This window comes from Xiphophorus couchianus, chromosome 11 (assembly GCF_001444195.1).
Source record: "Xiphophorus couchianus chromosome 11, X_couchianus-1.0, whole genome shotgun sequence".
NCBI lineage: Eukaryota > Metazoa > Chordata > Actinopteri > Cyprinodontiformes > Poeciliidae > Xiphophorus > Xiphophorus couchianus.
Window position 1 is genome coordinate 22,974,668 of NC_040238.1, and position 27,889 is coordinate 23,002,556.

The 27,889-nt window shown below is 38.7% G+C and overlaps 1 protein-coding gene and 1 long non-coding RNA gene across 5 annotated transcripts in view; one reads left to right on the forward strand and one right to left on the reverse strand.

Moving 5' to 3' along the window:
• On the reverse strand, positions 1-27,438 carry LOC114152709 (uncharacterized). The gene is made up of 4 exons (XR_003597206.1): positions 27,316-27,438; positions 26,394-26,512; positions 25,741-25,837; positions 1-1,084 (listed from the first exon to the last, which is right to left on the reverse strand). It is a non-coding gene; the product is annotated as an uncharacterized LOC114152709 (long non-coding RNA).
• Positions 1-27,889, forward strand: part of gabra3 (gamma-aminobutyric acid type A receptor subunit alpha3) — a 124,016-nt gene that overhangs the window by 35,766 nt on the left and 60,361 nt on the right. For all 4 annotated transcript variants that reach the window (XM_028030640.1, XM_028030639.1, XM_028030638.1 and 1 more), the window contains exon 2: positions 7,493-7,599. In XM_028030640.1, coding sequence (XP_027886441.1) covers positions 7,514-7,599 — 86 coding nt within the window. In that variant the 5' untranslated portion in view covers positions 7,493-7,513. The remainder of the gene's footprint in view (positions 1-7,492; positions 7,600-27,889) is intronic.

A 27,889-nucleotide genomic window follows, 5' to 3' on the forward strand; every position in this document is an offset into this window, starting at 1 on the left:
GTTGGCAAAAAATGAAGTGAAACAACATCTGAACAGAAGTCCTACAGGAAATGAGATTATTGAGTTTACAGAGGGCTTAAGAAAACACAAATCTTTACTTTATTTGTCCCTCTGAAACACCGGTTTCCATTTACACACCAGCCAATTCTATCTGCTTCCAGTTCATGGGAAACCATTAAAGGTATTCATGCCTCTTGACCCTCTTCACAGTTGAATCACAAACTTTAGTGAACGTGATTAGGATGTCATGTTACAGATCACCACGGAGTAGTGCTTATCGTGAAACGGAAAGAAAATTTAGTAATATAAATCTGAAAAGTGTGGCAGGCATTTTATTTAGGCTTCATTCAGAGTAATTGCAGACTTATCGGTTGCTTCTCAGAGTAAGACTCTTCTTGTCAGTTTAGGAAAATAGCCATATATTGAGGTGCAGTTCTCTTTTTTTTTATTTAATTTTCAGATGATGGAAAGATTAGAAATTCTCCGCAGGATGTTGAAAGCATAATATATTGTTTTATAACCAAACCTAACACTTCTCTTTCACTTCCACTGTGTCTGCTGCATTTCTTGATCTTCATGATGCCATTTCTTCACTAATGTTCTCTAATAAACCTGTAAGGTCTCTCAGATTAAAACTGAGATTAAAGTACACACGTTTACATTTTTTTTTCTGTTACAAAAAGAGCTAAATAAAAAAAATCTACTTCAGTGTTTTTCCTCTGTAAATCTTTGCTCTGGACTTTTAAAGTCTTTTAAAAAGTCACAGTCAATGACAAGAATGACGGCAAGTGAAATATCTAGAAATTGTCAACGCAGTTGTCAAAGAATTGGGAAGAAAATTGTCTCTGACACCAGAGGACATTTTGCAGCTTTATGGGAAACAAAGGCATATCCCTTTCTTTAATGGTTGCTGATGGAGAATTAGCTTAAACAACATGAAATACTGCGAAATGCAGAACAAAGGGAACAGAGAAAAGGGAGCAAATAAAAAATGAAGCTATCCGTTTACTAGCATTTGTTAGGCAGCACATGATTGGTGTAATTTAACGCAGTCTGGGACTTGGCTTACCCTCAAGCGTGACATCTGTTGAAAGAGAGATGAAGGCAGAAGTTATAAAATGTAACATTTTGTCTAATTTGCATGTACGAGGCTCCGTTCATCTGGCTGTAGTTTTGCTCTTTGCGCTTTAATTTAAGCAGCCTAGTTTTGAGGGAATTGAAGTGAACAAATGAGTGAGAATACATCTGAATCCTCGTTAACATCACCATGCTGACAAATCTCGTGGTGTACTTTTACATCTTTAACATCGTTCATGTTTAGTGAACCACATTTTTTTTTCTTTTAGTTTTTCATTTTGCATCGCATTGATATTCTTTAGCTGTTGCCATACTTTCTCCTAACTTTTAAAAGCGATCTTGTGTTGATGTGACGAAGGGAATGAAGGGTTTTCCTTGGCCGCTGAGCTGTGGAGCAGCGCCGGGTCATTGCCACTTTCCCCCCGCCCTTCTTATTTTTCATTTCACGTTTTTCATTTGCAGGCAGATCAGCGCGGTACCGGCCCCTTTGTCTTTCACAGCAAAGCATCTGTAGAATGTGCAGCCTGTGATACGACAACGTCTTTTAGAAAAATGCATTGATGCCTCGGGAAAAGATGTTGTCTGGAAGGCAGGGCAGCATATGTTGCTGCAAAATCTCAGTGTGCTTTTCAGAATTAATGCTGCCGTCACAGAAGAGGCAAGTGTCCTTTGCCAAGGGCACTCATCCATTCCTATACCATCACACAGATTGGCTTTTGGACCGATAACAGTCAGGGTGGCCCTTTTCATCTCTGGACACTGTGTGATGGCCCGCCCCAGACGTCTTTAATCCCAGAGAAGTCAAAGTCGTCTTTGAACTGAATTCGTAACATACTTTCTGAATTTTTACATTACGATGTTTTAGCTTGCTTTTGTAACTAACTTGGTGTATTTCTGCACTTGAACAGCCTTTTATGATTATGCTAACTCTACATCAACGGTGATTCTTTATGCAATTAAGTTTGAGACACGGAGAATCACTGGCTAAATCCTGCCGCCATTTAAACTTTGAGAACGTGTCGGTTTTATGTTCTATGAAAAGTGATTGAGAAAAGTATTCATAATTTACTAATGTTTGTTTTATAGTTGGCCATAATGGTGCAGTTTAAATGTTGCTTTTCTTTACATAATATCCCAGGATTATTTAAGGTAGCATTATATTAGTTTACATCCATGCATATGTTTTTAAAGCGAACACTTATGAACCATCAGGTCATTTGGATTTTACTTTTGTTAAATTGTAAATGTGTGGTGAATTACATCTGTTAATGTTTTTGCTTTAGTTATACTCACTGTTTGTCCCTTTATCAGGTCCTACATCCACAACAAGTGTATGGAAGGGGCCAGATCGGCATTTCCTGTTTGCATGGATTCATGATGTCATTGATTACATCAACCAAAGGAGCTTTTTTTTGTTTGTTTGTTTTGTATAGTTCATTCTGTGTGGATGAAAATAAATTTGGTCCACAAATCTCATTCCGATTTCTTTGTTGGGTTTATCCTATTTTCTATTGGTAGAGACCAATGAAGTTCAGGTGAGACCAGTAAGTTTGTATAAAGTTGAAATTGGCACTACGCTCGCACTGTGACATCACTTTCTGTGCAAATCGCTAAGGACTGTTTAGAATGTATATATAGTGAGCTTTTATACCAAATAAACTGCCATAAATTCACATTTTCCCTGCCAATAAGACCCGCAGCCTGTTGCATGCCTCACTCCTGACACAGACCATACTGGTTAAAAAAAAGGTCAAAGGTCAGATAGATCTGGAATTCTGATAGTCATAGATAAGAAAGGGAAGAATGAAGAAGCTTCACATACAGCTAAGAATGAACACAGAGTCACTATAAATGAATGATTATTACTTTAAACAATGTTTTATATAATCTGTACGTCTGAAATTATAGCTGTGTGTAGTAGAAAGGATTTGCTGAAGACGTGAAATTAGCTTACTTGCACCAACTAATGAATTCAGGTTAAATATAGAAGTCGTAACATATAATTGGTTAATATGGTATGAAATGAAAAAAGAAACGGTTATTTTATCTGCCGTTTGATTTATTTTAGCTCATTTAAATTTGTAGAGGTTTTGTGATATGCAGCTGATCAAGAAACATATTGAGTGTCTAATGACTAACTTAATCTCAAATTCAGTCAATCCCAGCATATTTTATGAGCATTCACCCAGTGTCAGTGTCCAGTCAGAACAAAATTTATTTTGCCGTTTTTCTATTGTTCATTTACTGATTTATGCTTTTTGTCAATACAATCTGGGCACTCTGGCCTTGATTCTTTTGAAATGTTCCTCCTTTTAATCAAGTTTTTGCTTCTTTTTTTTCCCCAGTCATTTAAACATGAGGTTGTCACAGCTGTTCAAATTGACTCACAAGGTGAAGGTTTGAGGTGCATAAGGCAGGAGACAATGTCAAACAGTCTGCTTGATTGAATCAGAGGAGACTCAGTGGGTGGTACTCAGCAGTTCAGTTGCTATATGCTATAGGGCTCCTGCTGAGGCACTTTCCAGAAATAACCAGAAAGCAGCAGCAGACGTTTGGTGATTGTAGATCTCAGACTGAGGCTGGTGTTTGAATTTGTATGGATAAGATGACAGGTTCTAAGTATTGGGCTTTTTGTTTCCACAGGAAGCGGATTTTTAATTCAGCTAAATTTACTTGTGTAACTTCGAGCCCCATCAAGCGCCATAAGAGCTGACACGGCTTGATTAAGGTTAGCAGTACAAAGGAAGGGATTTGCTGTATGTGTGTGATATGTGTGTCATACAGAATACACATTCTGTGGGAGTTTATTTACTCCCACAGAAAGAAGTTGCACTGCAGCATTTTGAAATGCCTTGGTCTCTACATCCACATTTGGATTATGGTGATTGGAGGTCAAAAATGATGAACTCCAGTGGACACAATGTTTAAAAATATGGACATTTGGCATCTATACCTTGAGAAAGACCTAAGGAAATTGAAACAGTACAAAAGTAATAGTAAATATAAAAAAACTTTAGTTATTTTTCAAGTCTGTTTTGGTCATTACAGCTAATTTCTGCATTTTCATGAGTAGAGATGTAATGGTATATGCAGCTTTCAAGATCTAATGATGATGGTATCCGAGTTGTGATCGTATAGTGCTAAAGTGAAGCTAATGCCAAAAAAAAAAAAACATTTTAAAAAATGTTTTTAGCATTTTTAGATGGTGACCCAAAGATGATCAAATGCAGTCCTATATGAAATAGACCTTTAGCTTAGCATTAATAAAAACCTTCAAAACCAATTCTAACTTTTGCGTTGGTAGCATTCGGCTAGTCATTTTCTTGCAGTTTTTCCAAATCATTCACATCACGTGTCATTTCTTTTTCCCGCAAGCTTCAGAAAATGGAGGACAATTTAAAAGCGGTGAAGGCTTCTTCAAAGAAACCAAGTCATGTCAATTTTTTTTATAATTTGACTCTCTCAACACATCAGGACAGCTCATAAACATCTTCCTTTAAAATAAGAGTCTTCACCCGTCAGACTGAAGGGATACTTTCATATCTTGGTGCCCATGATATTAACTTTACCAGAAACGCATCTTGTGCTTTGAGATCTCATTACACTCTTATGTTTGAGTTGTAAAGGGGCTTTTTTCATATTTTAATGAGAAATAATCTATTCTGTCTCACATCCATTAGTTTCATTGCAAAGATTTCATAAAAGCGGCGTTTCACATAACGGGGTGCTTGGAAAGCTCTTTTAAAATAAACACTCATCAGTTCAGTGACAAGTGGAAGCCGGCTGCAGCATTAACATTACATACATCCTCGAATGGTGGATTTATAGCCGTTCATTTGTTTACTGCTCCTCTGACGATTGGAGTCCTGCTGCAACACAGGGGTCACCGATCCCCCTGTGGAAACTGTTTGATCCTCTTTCTATGCAGCGGCCGAAACGGGGGGAGAGAGCTGGATCTCACACAATGGACGCCTTTTAAGTATGACGCAGCTGTTACACGTGTGTGTGCGTGCGTGTGTGTTTTGTACAGTCCTCAGTCGGTTGCGCCTTCACTCCCTCATTGTTTCTAAGCTGCATCCGAAATTAGGTAGAGCAATTTCTGAGCCCATTTATTTTTTAATGAGGGGGTCATTTAGTTTTTCGGTAAATTGGTGGGCTGCAACCTTCTTGTAATAATTAACAATAATTCACGTGTGAGAAAGGCAGTCGCCGTGCAACACGAGAGGAAGTGAAGGTGGAGGGGGAAACAAGAAAGGCTCCTGTTGCTCCGTTTCTGCGATGATGCGACTGAAGTAGGTTTTAATGTTCTGCAGCTACAATCGTGTCCTGGACTCAGATTGCTGTGTAAATATACAAATGTGCTGTGACAACAATATGCATAGCAAAGTAGCATTTTCACTAAATGTGTGTAAATATACAGCATATAAAATGATTTTTTTAGCCATAAAAAAGCAACAAAAAATGAGCATTGCATAAAGGAATGAACTCAGGTATTCTTGTGATAATATTAGTTTGTGTATCAGTCAAACAAATGATGATTGTCTTTGGTAGGGAAGCACAATATTTGGATGTCTTATATGCTTCTTGCTCATAAACCAAAAATGTTATGATGATTTTACCAATACTGAAGTCCAATAACAGAGATCCTGGCTGTAAAGGTCAAAGATGCATCTTGAAATCTGAGTGGGGGGGTGTGTACGTGTAATAATGCCTTAGTGCTGGCTTTAGCTCTTCCCACACACAAGCACAGAGCAGCTGGGTGAGATATGGACAAGCAAGTGCAACGAAATCTGAAAATAACACAGACAGTATAAGCAATTTGTCAAACACCTGCTGAGCAAGTAGAATACTAACAGGAAAAAAAATACAGTGACAACCCTGCATAATACTGCATGATGGATGCACTGATACTGCCGGAGTCCAAGAATTAGGAGATGAACAGGAGTTTGGGGATGACCAAGATTTCTCGGTACAAAAGCCTTGCATTTCCAGGTAGAAGGATTTTCTTTCTTTGCCTTGAATCCTGAATTGTGCCTCACACATATGCCAAGGATGCAGCCGTCACCCTTAACATTGGCATTGTGCTATACAAACCAGAAAGGCAGACTCTGGTATATTTAGCTGTTTTAGAGAACTAAATTGGTTTGGATCCGTCTATGTCTTCTTGCTATGTTGAAGTTATTAAAATAGCAAAAAAAAAAAATCAAGCTAGGCCAAATAAAGGTAGAATATTTATCCACATCATTGCAGAAAAAAAACATTTACTCCAGTGCATTTTATGCAACAGTCTAACTGCACAAAACGGTGAAATGGGAGAAATACAGTTCAGATATTTTCACATTACCTAACCCTAAAAATCGAAAAAGCTTAGCTTACATCTGTATTCAGGCCTTACGAGTCAATAGAGACAAATACAATCTAAAGATGGGACAGGAAGTGCATTAATCCCTGCCTATTCTGCTTTGCAAAATGCGACAAGCTCCACTCCAATCAAGTCCAATTATGGTCAAAATCTGTCAGATTCGTGATTGTGGCTAACCAAGAGTGGGGCTACTTGTGGCTCTGTTTCAACAGTGACTTACTGCCATAGTCTTTACATTTTTTTATGGTTGACAAAAATACTTCTTAACAAGTTCAAGGCTTTACATTTGATTTAAATGCCTTCCTGATCTGCGGTGTTCCTTGGTCTTTGTGATGTTTCTTCTCTAATGTTCTGAGGCTTTCACAGGACAGCTATACTGAAGTTAAATTACATTCATCAAGGGAATTAGTTGCATTTGATTTTGTTCAGAGGTATGAGTGTAAATGGGGGTTGGTCATAAACAAACATAGGTTTTCAGAATAAAACTTGGGGGAAAGGGGAAACAAACTTAAAAACCATATTAAAATTTATTGTTAGAAAAGGACGAAGTTTTGCAAAGCGATGCCCGAGTTGTTTTTATAAATTGCACCAGCAGAAATCCCTGTAGTTTGTGTGTGTATTCTCAAACTAAATGCCTTCAAATGACTTGACTATTGCAGAACAATGAGGACAATCAGCTCATTACAGGCAGACATTATTTACACATTTATCTTTACTGCGGGGTTTGTAAAATAAGATGCAACTTGTTAGATCGCAATTAGAGGAGATTGTTGTTCTCCATCTCACATGGCTCCTTTAGACATTAAGAAAATTATTTCCTTAGCACCACTGTAAACCGATAATGCATTAAATGGGCCTATATCACCTTTTAGTATTATCTGCAATAAGAAAAGCATATATTTACATAAATTCGAGGGTAGAAATGTGGCTCTACAGCACAAATTGTACCTGTGCATGTGTTCATTTAAGTACAGTTATATTAACATGCTTAAATCCCTGCAGCTATCTGTCAGTTTTCAATTTGTTTCTCGTCTTCTTCTCTTTTCGGTAAAGGAGCGTCTGTTCTGAACCAACATGGCTGCCCTACAGTGGAAGGCTAAATCGCCACAGCAGAACTTGTGGATCTTCCTCCTTTCCCTAAGCCTTCTTCCTGAAGCCAGGTACAAAAATATTCCTTAAAGCTCTATTGTTTTTTTTTTTTTTCTTGTTTGTTTGTTTTACGGTCATCCTTTTTTCAAACACAACCTTTCGATCAGACTCAGCATCTGCTGCTCCAGTGTTTCATAGAATAATTAGCAGCCAGGCTTACCGCTGCAGCATAAGTGATGATTTAACAAACACCACTGGGAGGAAATGTTCTCAGCTGTCACCGTCATTTACTCAAATGAAATAAACAGTTCAAGTCTAGAGAAGGGGCTAAATAAAACCATTCAGCAATTCAAAGGAGCATTTTTATTTTCTTCTTTACTCCAGTACTTTTGATTTTTCAGCATTTATGGCCTCTGTTGAGAGAAATGCGCCCTTCAAATCTTTAAGGTTAAAATGCAAATTGTTCCACTTTGTCCTCGAAAGCAAATTAAAGTTTGTGCAAAGCTTGTGCACTCCTCTCCACCAATCCAAATTTTTGCTGAATTTTGAAATAATTTGCATTGTGGGGCAGCTCCTGTGTCTTGTGCAGATTTTATGGCCTGAATCTGAGTCAGTAGAAAGAAACAGACGAAACAAGCTGCGTGTGGAGGAGTCATTTCATAATTTCAAATGAGAAGATCTCGCAGGTCGCCACGTTAGCTTTGCTGATAAGGTAAACTGCCGCGGCAGATGGGACGTTCAAGTCGCTTTCATATTTGCACGATGCAAAAGCCGTGACAAAATGCAGAAGAATGGATACTCTGGCAGGAAATCTGCGAGGGATTAGCCCACATTGCTTCATTATTTGTGCCACTTGGCTCCGCTTGCTTACTTGGAACTCAGGTTACTGCAAATGCACATAATACATATAAATATTAGGTCACCTGGTACTAAAAATAATATTTACCCCAAGTATTTTTCTACAGGAGGCACGCATATCTTAAATAGCCACAAAATATTACAGACACAAGCCCAAATATGTAGAAAATGAATTTATTTATTAAAAAATAATTTTAAGAATCTGGCATTAAAAATATGTACTTATTCCAGTTTGTAGCACCTTTTTTTTTATTATTGGAAACAAAAGAGAAGTGTTGGCAGAATAAAGTTGTGCAAAGACGCCTGCCATCTGCCTCATGAGGTCAGGCTAAAGGGAAAGTGAGACAGAGACAACACTGTGTCATAGATCTGAATAAATTCAAAATCTGTTCATTTACTTTTATCTCTGTATTGGCGTTGGTACATTTGTTTGCGTCACTGCAGCTAAAGCTCACTTCCCATGTGTCCCACCATAAAGCGGAAACCGACACCGCAAAATTTACCTATCGGTTTCACCGCACCAATTAAATTGCAACTAAAGTAGTGCGACTTAATACTTAATCTTCCTCTTTCAAAATATATTTCAGTAGTAATTTATTACCATTAGTATATAAAGTAGGTGGTTCTGGTTGTAAAAACTTTATCGACTCAACTTCAAAAGAGATTTTTCATTCTTCGAACGATTGACTACGAACTAAAATCAAATATCGATACAATTATAATGACTATGACTGAAATGTTTTCTTATTACAGCAGTAACGAATGAGATTTGTTTGTTTTTTTATTCAACTAAAAGTCACTACCATCACATATGTTCTGTGAATGCCTTGATAAAATGAAGTTGTGGTACAGTGAAACCATCATGGTTCACCAGAACCAGCAGTCACTGGGTGAATGCAGTGGGACATTAAAAATACAAATTGTATTTGTTCAAACAAGCAACTTATATCTCGACAGATTGAATGTGGAAATTAAATCCTGCACAGAACTCAGGATAATAATGTTAAGCATGATTGAAGCTACGTAGAAGCGTCACATGTCGATAACGCCAGCACTGGTCTCCCTCATGTCAGTCTTTAGAAGCATCCGGTGTCGCCGTCTCCAGCAATTAAGAGGAAATTGCTCCCACCGACACTCTCTGAAAATGTCAGGAAAAGTGCCATAAGGTGCTTACAGTTACTGAGCTACGCTGCCAGAGACTAAAGGTTTGCTGGGGTGAGGCTGCACACAGCAGCTTTGCACTTTGAAGGTTCTGGAAGAGAGCACCGCTAGACCACCATCGCCTTCTTTGCCGAGATCACAGCTTTCAGAGGACAAGTTGGCAAAATGCAAAGCAGGAGACACAGCGGGCATTTAGCTGCAACACGTGGAGTCCAATGGAAAAACAAAGCGGAACGCAGCAGGATTGTTTGTGAGCTCGCCACTGTTATAAAAAAATTTACTGTTTGTGATCTTCGTTGGGTGTTCTCGTTTGGGGAAATTTGTATTCTTGTGTTGTATTTAGAGGTTTCACTGTAATTTATTTAAAGGGCATTACACCATGAGAATCTCTCCGTGCCCTATGCCTAGATCCTATTTTCCAAAAATATCAACAGATGCAAATACGGCTGCTAAGATGAAACAGAATCCACAGCAGACTAAATCTTCGTCCTTTAGTAGCATTTTATTTCTCATTATTTTACTTATTATGCCGGGCACACATTCAAAGTCAGCAATCATTACTTAAAACATTTTGTTCAAGTAAAACTGTACTAAATGACTAAACTCTCATGAGGGCAAAAAAAAAAAAGATGCATGCGCCTAGAGCCAGCATTAAAATGGGATTTGGTGAAGTATTTCTTCCATATTCATCAAAGTTTAGGAGTAATCCTCAGTGTGCACACACTCACAGAATATCTGCATATCAGCAAAGCAGTCTCTCCCTGAGAGCTGCCATCTCCCTGATGCTTACTGATGTTATCTGCAGACTTGAAATCGGCTTTGCTACAGTTGCTGCAGAAGAGTTTCTTAACGGATTAAGGTGTAACAGACAAATCCTCTATTTAAAAAGACTGTCAGCCTGCCAATCCTACATTTCTGCATTTCTCCTACATGAGTAGATCGAGAATAATTAGGCATTAATCGCTGCGGTTCATGTGTAGCGCATGCATGAGAACGCTGTCCCATCAATCTATCTCCACCCCTCTGACCTCACCGTTTCCTCTCGGACAGACCCGTAAAATGAGCGGACAGTCGGTCTGTCTTGTTGTCTATTTTGTTTGTAATCTATTGCCAGGCTTCTGGCTAACGTGGCACATAATCAATAGCTATATGCATGAAAGAGCTGTATGTACACTTCGCCCCCGATGATTGGCTCAGAACTCGCCTGGTCTCCATTGGCTTTCTCCACCCGTCTCACATAAATTATTCACGACAAGGCAGCGAGGGGCGGAGATGGGGGGGGGGGGTGCATCGCTTTGAGATGCGACCCGGTCAACAGATAACATTTTGTTTCGGCGGGTGTTGTCAAGGTTAATGTGTCACAGGACCAGACAAGGGTAATGCATTCATAGCCGAGCCGCTCCGCCGAGCGAACAAGCAGGAAAACGAAACGAACGAAAACCGGGTCAAATCACAGCACACCGGTCAAGTTGATCTACTGCTGGTAGCTTTTTGTATTTGATTACATTTTGTTGTTATTGGTCAGACCTTAAGGTGACGTTTGTGATATTTCATTGAACACGCGGAGGTCGCAGGGGAGGATTAGCCTGTGCTCCATTCATTTCTACAACTGCGAGAGAGGTCAAGTGCGTGTTATATTTATTGGAAGGATTTGGGAACTGCATTAATGTGGGTCATTTGGTCAAAGAGGAACACTGGCTCTCTGCAATATACATGCTTGAAATAAATGATCAGAAACATCTATTCAGCCTTTTTCTGTTTGCATTTAAGAGTTGCTTACAAAGGTGACTTTTTAAGTAGAAATCTAAACACAACCATTCATTTAAAAAGGACTTTTATAGTTTTAGATTTACATATTTGCACCCATTTCATCGTTTTTGTCAATATTTTTCTTGCACATTGCCTTCCATTTAAAGAGTCAGTCATAATTGCTGCTGATTTGTTTGCTGTGCATCCACAATGCAAATCTCTGTTGCACCAGATCCTAAAAGTGCTTTACTGGACTGAAGTCTGGTATCTGCGGATGTCAATGGAGTAACTTCAAGAAACCAGTTTGAGATGATTTCAGCTTTGTAGCGCATCATCCTGCTGGACGTAGCCATCACAAGATGAGATTATGACATTGTGGTCATGAAGAGATGGGCATGGGTCAGTGGTAATACGCTTGATTGGTACTAAGGAGCCCAAAGTGAAAAGATCCATTACAACGGCAGTTTGAAAAGTTAATACAAGACAAGATGGACTTCATGCTGTTTACAACCAGTTTGGACTCTATACCTTTTGAATCCTGCAGCTGATTCATTGGACAAGGTAACATTTTTCCAATATCGTGTCGTCCATAGTTGTATAGCCTGTGCCACCTGTAGCCTGACGAGATGTGACCTTCTACTGCTCTAGCTCTGCTTTTACATCATAGTTACCACAAACCTCTCATATGTGGGTCACATTTCCCTTTCACAGCATACAAGGCGATTTCCTTTCAGATCATGTAGAATAACTCAGAAATATCATCCAAGCAGGTGATTTCCTGAGGTCTAGATTCTGACACAGTCCATACCCAGGCTGCCTAGCAGCATTTAGTGCTCTAAATACAAAAGACTAACGTTGAACACCAGCCTTCCCAAGTTATCATCTTCATTAGATTCTGATGTTCAAGGTATTTCTCAGATCGCACAGACCCTGGATGACCAAGCGATATCTCCATTCTGTGCACACCGGCAGACTACACTTTTCCCACAATGCAGTGCTGGACAGATTTTCTACTCACTTTCCTAGGTGGATCAGGTATGTCACAGTCATGTTACGTTCAGTCACTTAAATTCCCTTTTTTATTCTGATGCTCAGTTTGACTTTTGAGATATCTAGATGTCTGAATGTTACTGACATTTGATTGACTGAGCCACTGTTTGGGTTAGCAAGCAATTGAACAGGTGTGCTTAATAAAGTACCTGGTAAGTGTTTGTTCTCATTTTGGGCAGCTGACCACGCTGGGACGCCTTCCAGTTTCACTCATCTAAACTCTAATTACTTCAGACTTCCAGTCAATTTTCTATTGATACAGCGAGGATCTGATCAATGATGTTCTAAGTTGCCAATCATCAGTCAAACCCTGGAAGGTGTGCATCAAAACAAAGCAAGAAGGGGATTTCTCAGCCACGGTCTGAGCAGTTTCTCCGTGAATGCCTAGCAAAAGCCGGTGCTGAACATTTATTTGACGCGTTTATGAATTCCTGCACTTGACAGTCGGGCAATAAAGCTTCTGCTGCAAATTCTGTTTTTGTTGATCTAACATAAGGTATGCAGGATCTGTGCGGGCTCTGAGTCACCTCCCATGAAAGCGCAACATATGAGACAACCACTGCAATCCATCTGTATCCGTCTCCCAGCAGAAACATCCACTCCCAAATCCCTCTGAACTAGTCAGATGTGGGTAAGCTTAAGACAAGAAAGCTATTCAGTGCAGATTAGGATCCCTAAACCCATCAGTGTCTCTAGAAATATCATGTGGGCTCACTCAAACTGTTGACAATAAAAAAAGTTTAGCTCAATCGTTTCATGATCAGCTTGTTTTGAAATGCAGAGCACCTTTCTAATGTTTTTATAGGATGTATTTTGTATCTTTAGTGTTAGTAAAAAAATAATAAAAACAAACAAACTGGGAAAAATCGAATCTAAAAAGATCGTACTTAGACAGCTAATACATCTCAGTGCAGTGTTTGCTGAACCAGCACTAAGTGAATTATAATTGGAGTGAGTTTCATCTTTTATTACGGCTTCACCGATCAATTAACAGCTTCTCACAATGTTGTTTTTTTTTTTTGTCCAAAGTATTGCAGCCACAGATGAAACCGAGTGTTTATATATTCAAAACAGTCAGTGATATTCAGGTCCCTAAACATTTGCTCTGAAACATTACCCAGCCAGTTCAATCAGGTGCAATCCAGTTTTGTCATGTCATATTAGCTCAATTATGATTTTAAACTGAGGAAAGGTTTGTTTCAAACTACATGCAGGAAAGAATCCAGCAGAACCGATATATAAAAGCTGGAGTCACTTTATTTTGACGTTAGTTTGATTTTCAAAGTGACAGGCTCACTTTATATACTGGAAATGTATTGACTCCCATTAGGAACAAAGAAGGCTTCATTCTGACCTGTACATGCTGCTGTCAAAAGGCTCTTCCTTCAAAAAATGTTGGTGTTTTTTTTTTTTCATAGAAATATGCAAAAGTCTGTCTGAAAGTGACTGCATCTTATGTACACTGTAAAACTAACTATATATATATATATATATATATATATAATTTACAGTTAAATACCAGCAGTTGTAGCTGCTGGTATTTTACCATATAAATACAATAAAATCCATATTTATACCATGAAATTCTGTGGTTGTCAGAATACATATAAATTGTGTATTAGAGATGTTTAGAAAGGGTAGAAAGTGACCAGAATCAGGATTTTTTTTTTATTTTGATTGACTGGTTGGAAACTAAATGTCATGACTGTTTTTCCAAGCAGTGAAATCACCATTCATGTCAAGCTCACAACACTCTTCACTGTAGAAGTCATTACTGACTGTAAAAGACAAAAGATTAGCTTTCTCATAATTTTTTCTTTTTTTGTTTTTGTTGCTGTACTTGTATATCAGTTGTGAACCTTCAGCCTATCACCACCGTTTGTCAGTGGTGATCATAATTAAAATTTCTTGCAGGAGGCGTTATTCCAGCAGTACAAACTTAGGATTTTAATTGGCATTTCTGAACCTTTTACTATGTCATAAAGCAAAAGTAATATGTTTTATGCAACCGTCCATTCAGAGTGCCCTTGTTGCATCCGAGCGCAGCGTCAGAGCGTCTGCTGTCACTTGTTAGTGTTAATTTCTGTCCTCCGCTTCCTGTGTTGAGCGCAGGAGACGGAGCGACGGAGTAAAAATTAGTCAGTCATTATGCCACCCACCACCTCAACGCTGTCAACCTGAGAGGAAACCTAAAAACTGGATCACTCTTTTAAATGACTGGAAAATAAATTGAATATTTAGAGAAAGGTCCTTTTTGTGCTTTTGATTTTTTTTAACCATCTCAAACTTTCTCATAAAGGTGAAAGGTTTATTTTTCTTGATGATTGCTTTAAATACCTGACAAATTAAAGACTTATGTGTTGCCAATGACCAACATGAACTTATGCTTTGGATGAATGGATGTGATTTTAGGAATGTGTCGCAAGAGCAGGCGTTACCATAAAGGAGGCGAAATACTGGAAGGAATAAAAGAGTCCACTCCACATCCTCCTTCACCACCTCTGCCAACGGCTGCTGTAAAATTTGCAGCCTGATGCCAAGTGCTCCAGGAGGATAATACACTGATGAATCAATGACATTCATCTGGTTTATTAATCTCGTTTCAGCTCTTGTGACTTTCAAATGTGACCGTAAACTCTTTTATAAGGATAAACAAGCTGCCTGTTTCAAATGGATTGGATTGATAGGTTTTCTTTTTTTCTGGTTTCATTGACCGTTTTTACAATGCAACTCGCATTCAGCCATTCGAACACAAAAGCACACACATTCACATTCCTATTCATGCAACATCGAGGAAACTGGGGAGTCAGTGTCTTACCTAATGAGTCCCAATCAATATTTGTTAACTTGTTTGAGTTAATTACTAGAAAAATAACTTTCCCAAGTATGTATACAGACATAATCAAACTAAAAAAAAATTCATATCCCTGTCAGATTTAGTCAGGATTGAGTCTGTATGTTTACATGGAAAAATTAACTTCTTCTCTACTTTTGCTTAAGCCTGTTTATCACAATCAAAATAAGAGACTAAATCTTAGACATTACTTGTTATTCTAACTTTTATAGTGAATAATTCTTCAAATCAGCACCTTAAAACATTTAAAGGTGGTTTAACTTGAAAATGCTATTTAAGTTAACAAGAAAATTGTTTTGGCTTTAACTCACAAATTAAGGTTCATGAATTCGATTTAACAACAACAGATAAGTTGTCTGAACATTGTTTTTTCAGTTCATTAATCTTGAATTGTGAGTTTTAACTCAATGCTGCAATTTAAACCAAATTATCTCACAATATGCAAGAGAGAAAAAAGCCCTCACCTTGTTAAAGAGCACACATTTCTCTATTATCAAGTTAAAATAACTACTTTTTTTACTTCAATTTCTTGTTTCAAAATGAACAAAATGGCCAATCTGGTAATAAATTCAGCTCAAAAACATTTTAGGTGAACAGTTCTCATTTGCATACCGAGAACTGGATTAAAATAAACATTTGCCGTAACATAAGAGTCATATTAATGTAAAACACTTCCATGTCACTCACAGTGCAACACAGGATACAAAAACATGCCGCTAAGCATTCTGGGAAATAGCTCCGACTCCTGTCTTTCTTCTTTCACCTTAAGTGCCAACATAAAAACTCCAGTTTATTCAACGCTTGGAGGTTTGACAAAATTAATAAAAAGCTAAAAAGGCTTACTACTGTAGGTTTATCTTTCACAAACTCACATTTGGGTTAAAAATCTAAAACTCGCTAAATTGATTTGACTTAAAGAGTAGAAAATATCGGCTAAATGCGACTCAAACGTTTTACAGTGGCTGGCGTTCACATCTACATGCACTGAAAAGTGGCTTTTATTCCCATTCAAATAGTAAATATGTTTTAGGTGGGATAAGGGCAGCATGGTGTCACAATTGGTTTCTATATGGAGTTTCCAAGTTCTTCCCATGTATGTTCAGCAGCAGTATGAGTAAATGTTACATTGCTGTTAGAAATAAACTGCGTTCCATCATGTTTCTGCAGTACCATTTGAAAATGTGCCATTTTTACTTGAGGGCATCATAAAGAGGGAGTCTCCTACTCGCCCTTGCCTAATTATAGCACAGATTCCTGCCGTAACGTGCTGCGTCATGCTTTTTTTTCTGGAAAGGCTACCATCCAAAATACTTTAAAACAACTTTACCAATGGACCAATTCATATTATTGGAGGCCATTTCAGATAGCAATATGCACAAGTCCACCAGTATGAGTAACATTCACTTTGCTTTACAGATGGGAAATATTCGTTTCTGCTGCAGTCAGCCGAAAAAGAAAATGAAGCAGTGAGAGAAATCATCTTGAAAGCAGAGTGAGGAGAGAAAACATGTGTTACTGAGACGGCGGAGGAAGGAAAGGATAACACTGATGTCAGGATGCGAGAAGGATGGGCTCCAATATTTTCACAGAGAATCCACCACTTCTCAGCCAGATGGGGAGAAAACAGAGGTTGGTTGTAAAATGTGCAGCATGCCGCCCTCACCCACGGCATCTCTAAATCAAAGCAATTCAAGCAGAGTAACAAGAAATATGGACCCATTCCATGGTTGGAAATTACATGGAGTGTTGTATGTCACCTGTGTAGCAAGGATTAATGAGCGAAACTGCAACAGGATGTTTCGTCATGGTTCAGTCTGACCCCTTAGATGTCACTTGATTTCCCTCTACATCTGTTGAAAGAACAATAAGAAATACTGCCATAATTCCAGTGGCATAATTAGACTTTGAATGTGGAAAACATTCAAACGCCGTCAGCAGCCGATTTTAATCTCGCTTTCTTTAGCCTTGTACGGAAGCAGTCACAATTGGAAATAGGCTGGTGATTCTGTCCGCCGTGAAAAACGACCGCATCATTTGAAGAGTCGGGTTTTTACGGCTGTGAAGCTGCTCTGTGGAGCGTGCTTAGGGTTATAAATGATACCTTCGCTTCAGCTGATGGAGGGTTTTTTTTGTAAGCCCCATAGATAGGGGCCGCATGTGACACCGAGAGTCGTAGTGTACCTCTGAGTACACCCCGAAACCAGGCTGATGTCACAATTGTTGATATCACACATTTTAAATCAGGCCTCGTGTTCAATATCATTTGCTGCTGCTGCAGGGAGAGTCCTAATGGAGCATGGAGGAACTTCAAGATAAAAATTCTCATGTAATAAGTCCTCTTCCACTGCTTTTCAAGTTTATTTTTTATCCACAAGATTAATTGATTGCAGTAACGCCAAGCTGTGGAATGACACGCAGAGCCCAGCTGGTTAAAACCTTGACGCAACAGACATGGCAGCCAACTCCTCACAACCACTCATTCATTTTAGAAGAAAAAAGAAGAAACTCTTAAAATGATCACATAGTCTCAACGACTGGTCAGCTGCAGTGGGGGAAAAAAAAAAAAAGAAAAAAGACACAAGCAAGGCATCTGTCTGCCCCCTCTCTGACCTTGGTTGTCATGGCAGTGAATTAAAGCTGCTTTAAGATCAAGGACAACAAGGCAGGCGAAAATTGTTAAATTCACAGATCAAGAAAGGCAGAAGCTTTTGCTGCAACAGACTGGGGGAATGGAGATTGTGTGTGGGATGAAAACACGGAATATGTTAAGAGGCATGGAGCTACGAAGAGTTTTACCAGGCAAGTTGGAAACATCCTGAAAATGTCTCGTCATTAATTACATAAATTTTTGCCTCATTCCATAGTCGGACGACTGAAATGGCACAACGTTTCACACAGCACAAACACAAAATTAAGAATTTCTGTTTAATTTCTAGAGCAAATATCTTAGTACACTTGAAATGTGGCCAAATTAACTTACAAATAACACTTTTAAGTTAATGAAAAAGTATTACTTCCACTGTGTGGAACTTAGTGAATCTTTTCACTAATTTTCACTATTTTTTCAACAAGTGAAAAAACATCGTACTTGTAAATCATTATAAATCAATAATGAGTAACAATTGATTAAAGCCATGCTCCTATATCTTTCTAAAAGATATTTATAAGTCAGTTTTATCTTACTTCAAGCGCACCAAGATCTGCTCTAGAAACAAAAAAAAATACTTTGTAAAATTTTCTGTTTCGCACTGCAGGTGAATCTATGTTTAAAATCTATGTTTAAACCTCAGACTGCGGTGTTTTACAAGCAACTATTGAACCAGCTTCCACGAACTGTTAGATAAGGTAATTTTTCTTTAGTGTGAGGTACCGAGCAGCAGCTACTGAACCGGCTGAACCGCTGCAACTAATGGTAATCAATGAGTGAGGCGAGCCCTGAAGTGGCGCCGGCTTCGTGTTTGATCTGGAAGTGTTTTAAAATAGATTCCTGGAAAGAACTGTTGGACGTCGTCGTGACGATTACCAAACAACTATTGATAATCTTTCCCCGGGCTAAAATTGCCAGAGCATTCCTCTCATCCAAGCAAAAGCTGCATCATAAATTTTCTGCGCTCTATGAAGTTATGAACTCTTTCAGGTTCATAACTTCTGAGGACTTTTTTTTTTTTTTTCCCAGAAGGCAAATAATAACCTAACTTGGCATGTAGTGTGTAAACACTGCAGAGTCTATACAGTGGAAGGTGGTTCAAAGATTCACTAAAAATGTCCCTCAGGTGCTTGCCTTATGAAGAGAGCCAAATATGAAACTGGAAACATTCCAGCAGCGTTAACAAGGGAATGTCTCAGGTTCTGAAAGGATGCATGGATCGATGTGCACCTTCACAAATACGGATCTGTAAAGACTAACAGGCTTTTTAATGAGTTGCTCCCCAAATAACATTAAACAAATATTTATTTGAGAACATTAGTGAACATCGTGAAGTCCAAGGAACAGCAGATATCAGGTCAGGTAAAAAGTTGTGGAGAAGTTTAAAGCAGAGTTGAGTAATAAAACAATATGCCAAGGTTTTGACATTCAACAGACGTCCGTCTAATCCATCCTAAACGCACAACTAGAACTTCCAAGTGTTACAATGGACCAGTCAAATTCCAGCCAATTAAAAATCAGTGATGTCACTTGAACATTTCTGCTTCAATCTGTAATTTGACGAAGTGTGAAACTATTGAAAGAGACGGATTTACAAAGTCTTCTGAGAAGACTACAGAAAAAGGTAAACAGTAACTTGCATCCAAAACACAATAATCTGGTATGCATGTAAGTTTCAATCAAGTTCACTCAAAAAAAAAATTTGTAACAGATAACAGTCACATTTAGACTTTTATGAAGTTATATAATTACAAGTCAAGCCTATTGATTCCACTTTCCTGCATTCGAACTCAAACTAATTGCAATCTAATTGAGTACAGTCAGCACAGAGAGTTTAAAACGGAGGACTTTGTATCCAAAAAAAAATGTGTGCCTGAAAAAAAGTGACTTTATTGAACTGCATCTGGGTCACTGGCATTCAGACCCAGATTCTGAGCTGTGGGGCTCAGCTAGGTGTGAGATCGACCTGCCGCAGGGAAACAGAACCTAACTTTTTAACAGAGCTGCAGTGATAAATATTTATCATCCCATGGAAATCTCTGCTCCAGTGAAAATGTTACATGTGCATCGGCCCGATTTGCTCCTCTGAGTAAGAATGAGTCAAGTTATTACCCAAAGGTCATGCAGCAGTTCAGAGCAACTAATCTGCATAACCTCACATGCTGTGGGGCTCTTATTTTGAAATGTTCCTTTTGTGATGGTTCCAACAAAATGCCTGCATAAGCTTACTGCTATGTTCACTATGAGTATTTTCACAGATTAAAACCAAAAAATGTAAAAAATAAAAAATAAAACCTGGCCTACGGCTGGGTGATAAACTTTATGGAATAATCAAATTTTGGTGTTTTAAGATTACATTTTTTGGAAATTTGTTTTTTTTTTTACCAATTCACTCCTATAGTTTTCATAATTCAGAGTTATGTCAGCAAGCATTCTCTGCAGCTTCTTCTTATTTTAACTTTGGATTCAGATCAACTTTATGTGGCTTCATGCAATGCAGGAATTCCAAATGATTGTGTAAACAATTTTCTATTTTGAGGAAAGAACCATATGAAGTGAGTTGCTCACATCAGTTCCTGATTAAACTTTTTTCTGCTCATTTTAATTTCTTTTTTCTGGTCACATTGCATCTTTTTTTTAAGGCCAATATTCTTACTATATTGTCGTAATTAAACAGAAATTCTCGTAGCCTGACCCTAATTCTCTGTTGTACAACCCTACAGAAGGGATGATTATAATACTTTTTTTAAAAAAACAAAAAAAAAACATTTTTGTTAAATATTTTATGTGATTTTTTAAATTCTTTTTAAGAAAAGAAAATGATGCATCTAGCTTAAAACATATCAGATTTTATTTTTAAGGCATATCGCACAGCCCTGCTACAAAGTAGATCAATACCTGTCCCTCGTGAATAAAATGCTAGTGTTTTTAATTACCAAAGACAAAATAAAGCATTGATTTGTCAAAGGATTGGGAATAAAAGCAAAGCCAATCCATGTCGCGCCCAGCATAGAGGAGAAAACCGCAAAGAGTTGTAACAGTTCATCCTTAGGGAGGAAATGCGAAACCCATTTCTGCTGAAACCAACTCCTGCATCAAACCTCTCACCGCTGATGTTTCCACAGATTCTCAATCCAGAGCAGGTCCTGCTGAACACATCTATCAAAGCAGAAGAAAGACACGGGAATTTTTTTTTTTTGACTGAGGAACGCCTTCTGGGAGATTTTCTGCTAACAGCTAACCCCCGCCGTCTCCCCATCGCCTCCACCCGCTCGCTCCGGCTTCACTCCTGTGCACATTATCTGCCCCAAACAGACAAGTGGAAGACAGAACAAAGAGGCTCACAAAGAAAAATCAGTCACATTGTAATGCCTGTGGACGATACAAGGCATCCTCTGGTAGGAAACAATCCGCCGCATAACGCCCCGCTGCACAGCATTATCAATATATTGTTGGAGGAATTTTCAAGCGGCGAGTGGGAGGATCTGGTATAAAGAAGATTAGTTGCGATGCAAAGGTTACCTAATGAATAAATACAAGTTCCAAATTTACCATCTAATCAACAGAATGCTAGAAATTCCCCGGTTTCTGGCTTCTTCTCCTTTGTGGGATTTAGATGTTGGGAATATGGAAAGTTTTTGTTTTTTTACTTGAGTAAATAAAGCGGTTCGTATGTAACAAACCGCTTTAGAGTAGAAACCAACAAGTGTCTAAATGTGAAAACTCAGAGCGGTGTGTCGCTTCCATTTGAGCGTTTTACTGCATGATCGGGGTCGTTAGCAGTGGTGGGATTTCAGGATTCTTCCTCATGTTGTAATTTCACCTCAGATGAGGTAAAGGAGACCAGGCTGGTTCCTCAGGCAGCCATTTTGAGTTGTTTGGGTAAAAGGTAATCCCCAAAGTTGTTCAGTTTGAATCTTCTCTTGTGTTTCTTAGTTAACATTTCAGTGTTGGTGATTAAACTGCTGTGAGTTCATGGAAAGAAAGATGAAGGTGAATTCAGGACATTCCTGAAAGAAACGACACTAAAAGTCAGAGCTTTGATGAAATGACACAATGGCCCAGTCAAAGTCGAGAGCTAAATTCAATTGAATATTTGTGGAAAGACCTGAAATTGTTCACATGAAATCTTCATCCAATCTGACTGAGCTTAAGTTAATTAGCATAACAACAAATGCAGTATCCATATATGCCAAGATGCAGCCTGAAAAGTATTTCACCAGTTCAAAAAAAAAACAAAAAAAAAAACGTTCACTCAGACAGCAGTAAATACAAAAACCTGCCACACTTTCAGATTTTTGCCAAAAATCATAATCATTAACTAAATTGTGTTGATTTCTCACATAAAATCATCGACGCCTGTGGCTGTAACTTCACGGGGTTTGAATACTTCGGCTTTGTGTTTTAGCCCTTCCTGCTTCCAGAGCACTTAAATATTCCTAACTGCTTAGAGAACATGTTTTTCATGGAAATGCTTCCCATTAGAAGAGCATATTGGTGTTTCATGGGACCAGCAGGTTGATTAAGGCTTTATTCACCATATTGGCAGCAATTTTTCACTATAAGATCTCACTTGATCATCTTTACCTCCAGGCGAAAAACTGGAAATAAAATATGGCGGTGAAATCAGATTGTCCTTAACGGCATTAGATATTCAACACGCAGGTTGTCGGATGGCATAACGTCCCTTATGTAACAGGACCGATCAGTTACTTAATGAAACAGTCATTTGCATTTGAACTTTCGTCTGCATAATTACCCCTCCTCGCTCAGTTCCATTTGCCGTCACGCTGTCAGCTCATAAAAAGCACGCTCGCCTCCCACTGCCACCAAAACAGCTTTCATTACTGCTCACTTTCCTCCGGCTCAGTCCACACCTCCTTGTTGGCACCTGCGTGCCCTGACGGACCTCCGCTACCTACAACCTCCAAGTCTGCAATCCTTCACCTGTCAGATCGGTTCAGCGCACTAACCCTGGATCAGAGCCAGACCACTCACTCAGAGCACGCCCGGTCCGCTAACCACCGGGGTCCTCAGACCACACACACACACCCCCACACACACACGGTTGTTGCCACAGGTTTAGCGTTTCCTGTTTGCAGTGCATGCCACAGCATCAATCGACATCACCGAATCCATCCAGCGGCATAAAGGCACAGGGAGCAGCAGTTTGTTGAAGTCGGGATCAAAGGGCCTTTGACACCATCTATTAAATATTGATCCGAAAATCTAAAAAAAAAAAATAATACTAATTTGCACAGGATCCTTTCAGTAAAACAAGCGAGGAATAATGAATTAAAGCCGTGATGTTGAGAGAATACAGCTAATTAGGCAACTTCATTTTCACAGGGTAATATCACATTTCACACTGCGTCTTCATCAGAGGGGAGAAATTTCCCGCAAAGTTTGGGCTTACTTTATTAGGTTGCATAATTGTACTCTGGGACATTTATCCCTGACTTAATACATATCCTGTCTAATTAAACCGTTAGAGGATTGTGAAGGTGTTTATTATGCCTAATTTCTGCTGCCGCATAACAAACCTGTACATTTGAATGCAAAGTTAAAGCCTAACTGTTACATTAAGGGGGCTAAATGTTTGAATATATATTACACTGCTGGCAAACAGCAGAAGCTGAGCTAAAAGCGATTTGCCTTCGAGATGCAGCTGAAAACCAGCGCAACGCCAGTGTGTTAGGGAATGGGAACGAGTGTGTGTTGCAGGTTTAACTCAGATCTGTTTTTAATCATCTCTCAATCAAAGTCCGCCTCGGGCTAACATTGACTATTCCCTGCTTCATTAAGGCTGTGCTGTTGTTGGAAGTGGTCATTTTTGTGTCACAAATGCCAAAGAAGTCGACTATCTGTTTGCTTTTCTCTTAACAGCTGCTGCTGCCAGCGCAAATTATTTAGAGCTGAGGGTGGCTGCAGGCTTGTATTATTCCACCCTAACTAAACTACCTGCACCTATGTATCTATATTCATCTCTTTTTTTCTATTTTACTTTCCAGCCTCATGAATCACCAGCGAGCAATGACAGCTATCTCAAAATAGAAAATAGATTATTCAGACGATTAATCAGTGTTTTACTAAGCTGAGGATTGGATTGACAGTTTCACTGCTGCCAAATGTCTCATTCGAGTGTTTTTTTTTCTTCTTTTTTTTGTAAGTGTGGAAAAATCTCTACAACCTTGTTTGCAACCTATGGCAACTGGCAATTTTGTGCCCAGAGTTAATTTGCAACATTGGCTGACATGGCACAGTTATTGGTATCTTTAGCAATCTCCTTGAAATTAATCTAACTGAAAGATTTTGTTTTTAATGTAGACTTTTTGAACTTGATGATGATGTAAGACACTAGTCTGAGTCATAAACCCTGATATTAAAAAAAAATCTTCTGAAAATGTACGATAATTGGGCCTTTTGGTGTTATAGCAGTATAAACTTAAGGCTAAATTTACACAAAAATGGTGCAAAAGAATGAAAAATCAACCTTCTTCCATAACTTTCTCATCCAACCCAGGATGAATCTTCAGTATTTGGTAGAGCTACTCCACCTTTACGGAACAAATCGTCCCCCAACTTGGTTACGTTAAACGTTTTGGTGTCCCTATGTTTCATATTTGACTGATGTTGTGGAGTTGACCTGCTTTAGATTCATATTAATAACTAATGGGGAATGAAAAGGCAAATCAATAAACTCTAAATTGAATAAAATATATTCAAAAAATAGTTTAATAAATGAACATTGCATAATTACATTCAAGCAAACTTATACCAATGACCGAAATAATCCCCCCCCAAGCATTAGCATTTCAAAAGATGTCAGAAACACCAGAAAAGTAAATAATTGGGCCTTGGGTAGTTTACCCGAATTGCTAAGGATCCTTAGAACAAAGGATCCTTAGCAAAGGACAAAGGAAATGGTCTATGTAAGGACTATGTAAGGTCCCATTTCAGTACCTTACATAGTTTTATACACAAACTTATCAAAAAATAACCAAACTTCACTATGGAGTTCCATTCCACAAATGCAGAAGTGGTAAAACAGACAAATCGAGATCTAAACACAGAACCTAATGGTAAAATTAACAACCCTCGTCAAAAGCATGAAAACAATATGAATGTCAAGCAACTCACTGCTGAATTTAGTAACTCCATATTAAGTTTTCAGCTAATTCTGGGATGTAAGAAACAGCTCCACTCCAGCTAACTTTTAAACGGAGCCACCAGGGGCTGAATGAAAGAACTGGTTGGTGAAGTCGACCAAAGGTCCACAGTTACTTTGTTTTCCTTTTTTTCCCCTCCTTTTTCATGCTGTGGAGCGTGAAAAGCCCAGATCCAGACCATTGATCCTACAAATAACTCTTGGTGTGAAATGAAGAGAAACAAACACAAGACGCATGATCTGGAAATTAATTATTTCTGCAGCAGAAATTTTCTCCCTGCTGAATTTTGCCTCACTTTTTCTGTGTGAAACAAAGCTACTGCAATAAAAAGAAAAACTGGATTTATTAACAATTTATTAACATTGTTTTAACTCTCCACATGTTTGTCTATTAAACTCGCAGTGATTTGTATTTTAACCACCAAATTGTGGGCTTCCACTATTTTTGCTCCACATCAAACAGTTTTGAATTGCTAAAAGCAAACAGGCGGATTTCACCATCTTTTCTTCCTCGGGCTTTAACAGCCACAGTCAAGCGTATCACTAATGATCAAATCCCCCACCATTCACTTCTTAAGTTTTAACAATATAGCTTCTGTAGAGCAGAATGTGCAGTTAGAGAGCCTAGCAATTATTAACAATGAACACCATTCATATGCAAAACACGTAAGCCGTAAAAACGTTTAATAAGATCTAAGACCTGTCAATTAAATGAGACAAATCACCTCAGAGGAAACGTCTTTCTCGAGCCTCCGTGGTCACGTGCGTACCTGGGTCTTCTCCGGTACTCGTTGGCAGTTTTCAGACGTTTCAAAATGTCAGCTGCAGACAGAATAAATTGATGCGTCTCGAAGAGAACCAAGAAAGTAAAACTAGCAGCTGGAAGAAGCATAAACCAAAACAGAAATGGCGACCAATTCAGAGAGTGTCCCTTATTTTTTTTTTCTGTACTCATCTGTGAATTTTAACATCTGGTTCCTACTGGAAAATATTGTGTGTGCAGGCGTGTGTGTGTGTGTGTCACTCCAGTGAAAACACGCAGATGCTACTCACTACATGAGTGTTTTGTTTTTCCGAAATGCATATTCTAGTGGAGAGCAGGCATAGCTGAAAAGGTTTCGCAGGGACTGAAGGTTTCTCATTAATTTTTGAATTTGCACAGGGGCTGACTGGGAGGTCAGAGAGGCTTTTGTTTGACACATGATTCATGGCGAGTGGGATATTAACTTGACATTTCTGAAGCATTTTCCGGTCAAAGTTTTTTGAGCTGCTTTCGTAGAATGCGTTGGTCAAAGAGATAAAAGTGGTGTTAAAAGGCTTACTTTAAGTGGAGTCGCTGATATTCGGCTGATTACTGCTAGCAAGAGTGAAATCCTACCTGATTCAGCAGCATCCGGCTGTCTGCGTTGCTCTGAAGAGCTTAATGCCTAAGCAATGGCACTCTGGGCTTCTTTGTCAGAACTCCAGCTTGAAAACTGGTGCGTCTTGGCTCTGCGTCTGAACAAAACATGTTTCAGGAAGTCAATCAAAAATAATTGTCAGCTTTGTCTGCAAACCTAGTGCAGGTGTGCAGTCTGTGCACCCTGCTGCTTTTCTCCCAACAGCCTCCATCGCAGCTCTGCTGCTTTCTTCACTACCTCAAACTGATGCGAAATATGCCAGAGATCATGGTTTTTATTCAGACATTTGTAATGGCAACAACTTGTTTTTCCTCATCGCTTATTTAAAATGAAGCGTGTTAATCTTAAGATGCACCATTTAGCCCCCTGAGCAAAACATCCTTCAGCATGAGAGTTGTTACTGAGTGAAGAAGAGTTTGTTAGCTCGAAACAAAACCAGAAATGGAACAACAATTTTGAAAATAATATTTAAAAGTGTCAAGCTTTTTACTCTCTTAAGCCACCTCAACTTGAAAAAGGCTTGCTTCCTCCAAAGAGACAAAGGAACAGCTCAACTTAGTGACATTTTTTATTAATCTTTTCTTTTTCAGATGAATCTTAGCAGCAGCAATGAACAGGCAACGTGTATCGTTCATATGAGTAGGTTGAAAACCTACAAACAGGAAAAATATTAATTACAGATCAGTTCATTTTAACTTTAGCTACTAAACTAGTTTCACAAGTAAGGATTTTATAATTTACCTTTAAGTTAAATTAATAAATGAACAAACTATGTTCCAAATAGTGCAGCTAATCTGTTTTCAAACACATGGGAAAAAAATTGCATCAAACAGTAAATCTATTTTAGTCTTCTGAATTCAACCTGAATCATGTAAAGTGTGAAAATTGTCCATTTCCTACCCGTGGTGTTTTTGAGGAAGCCTTCAGTTGAGGTTCTTTGTCAGAGGAGAGGTCATTGTGTGAGCACAGGTGAACCAGGTTACCTTGTAAATGTGGCTGCTGAGCTTGAGCAGTGAAATGGATGGGTGCGCTTGATTCATCTAAAGCTGCATGCTAACCGGGTGGAGATAGTAAACCCAATATCTCCACCCATCTGGGTGAAGATACTGTCAAAAAGTCTCCATATTGGGGGGACTTTGTGATAGTAGTCCCTTTTAATGAACACATTAAAAAGTGTTGGAGTTACTGATTTAACTTGACCAAAAAGGAAATTATAAACCATGTTTTTTACAGAGATGAATTGGCTTTCATTTAGGTTGGTTTCTACCTGACTTTTGTATTGGATTAGTTGTCCATCAGCACCAAACATGGAATGTCCCCATGGTTTGGGAACATGCTACAAGCTCAAGGGACTTGCAATCAGGTGGTTCCCCAAATCAGTTGATAACACAGATTGGTACAACGTACATCTGGACAGCTTGTTTGCCTCCACCACCCCGGATACTTAATTTTCAAACATGTAGTGAATCTTCTT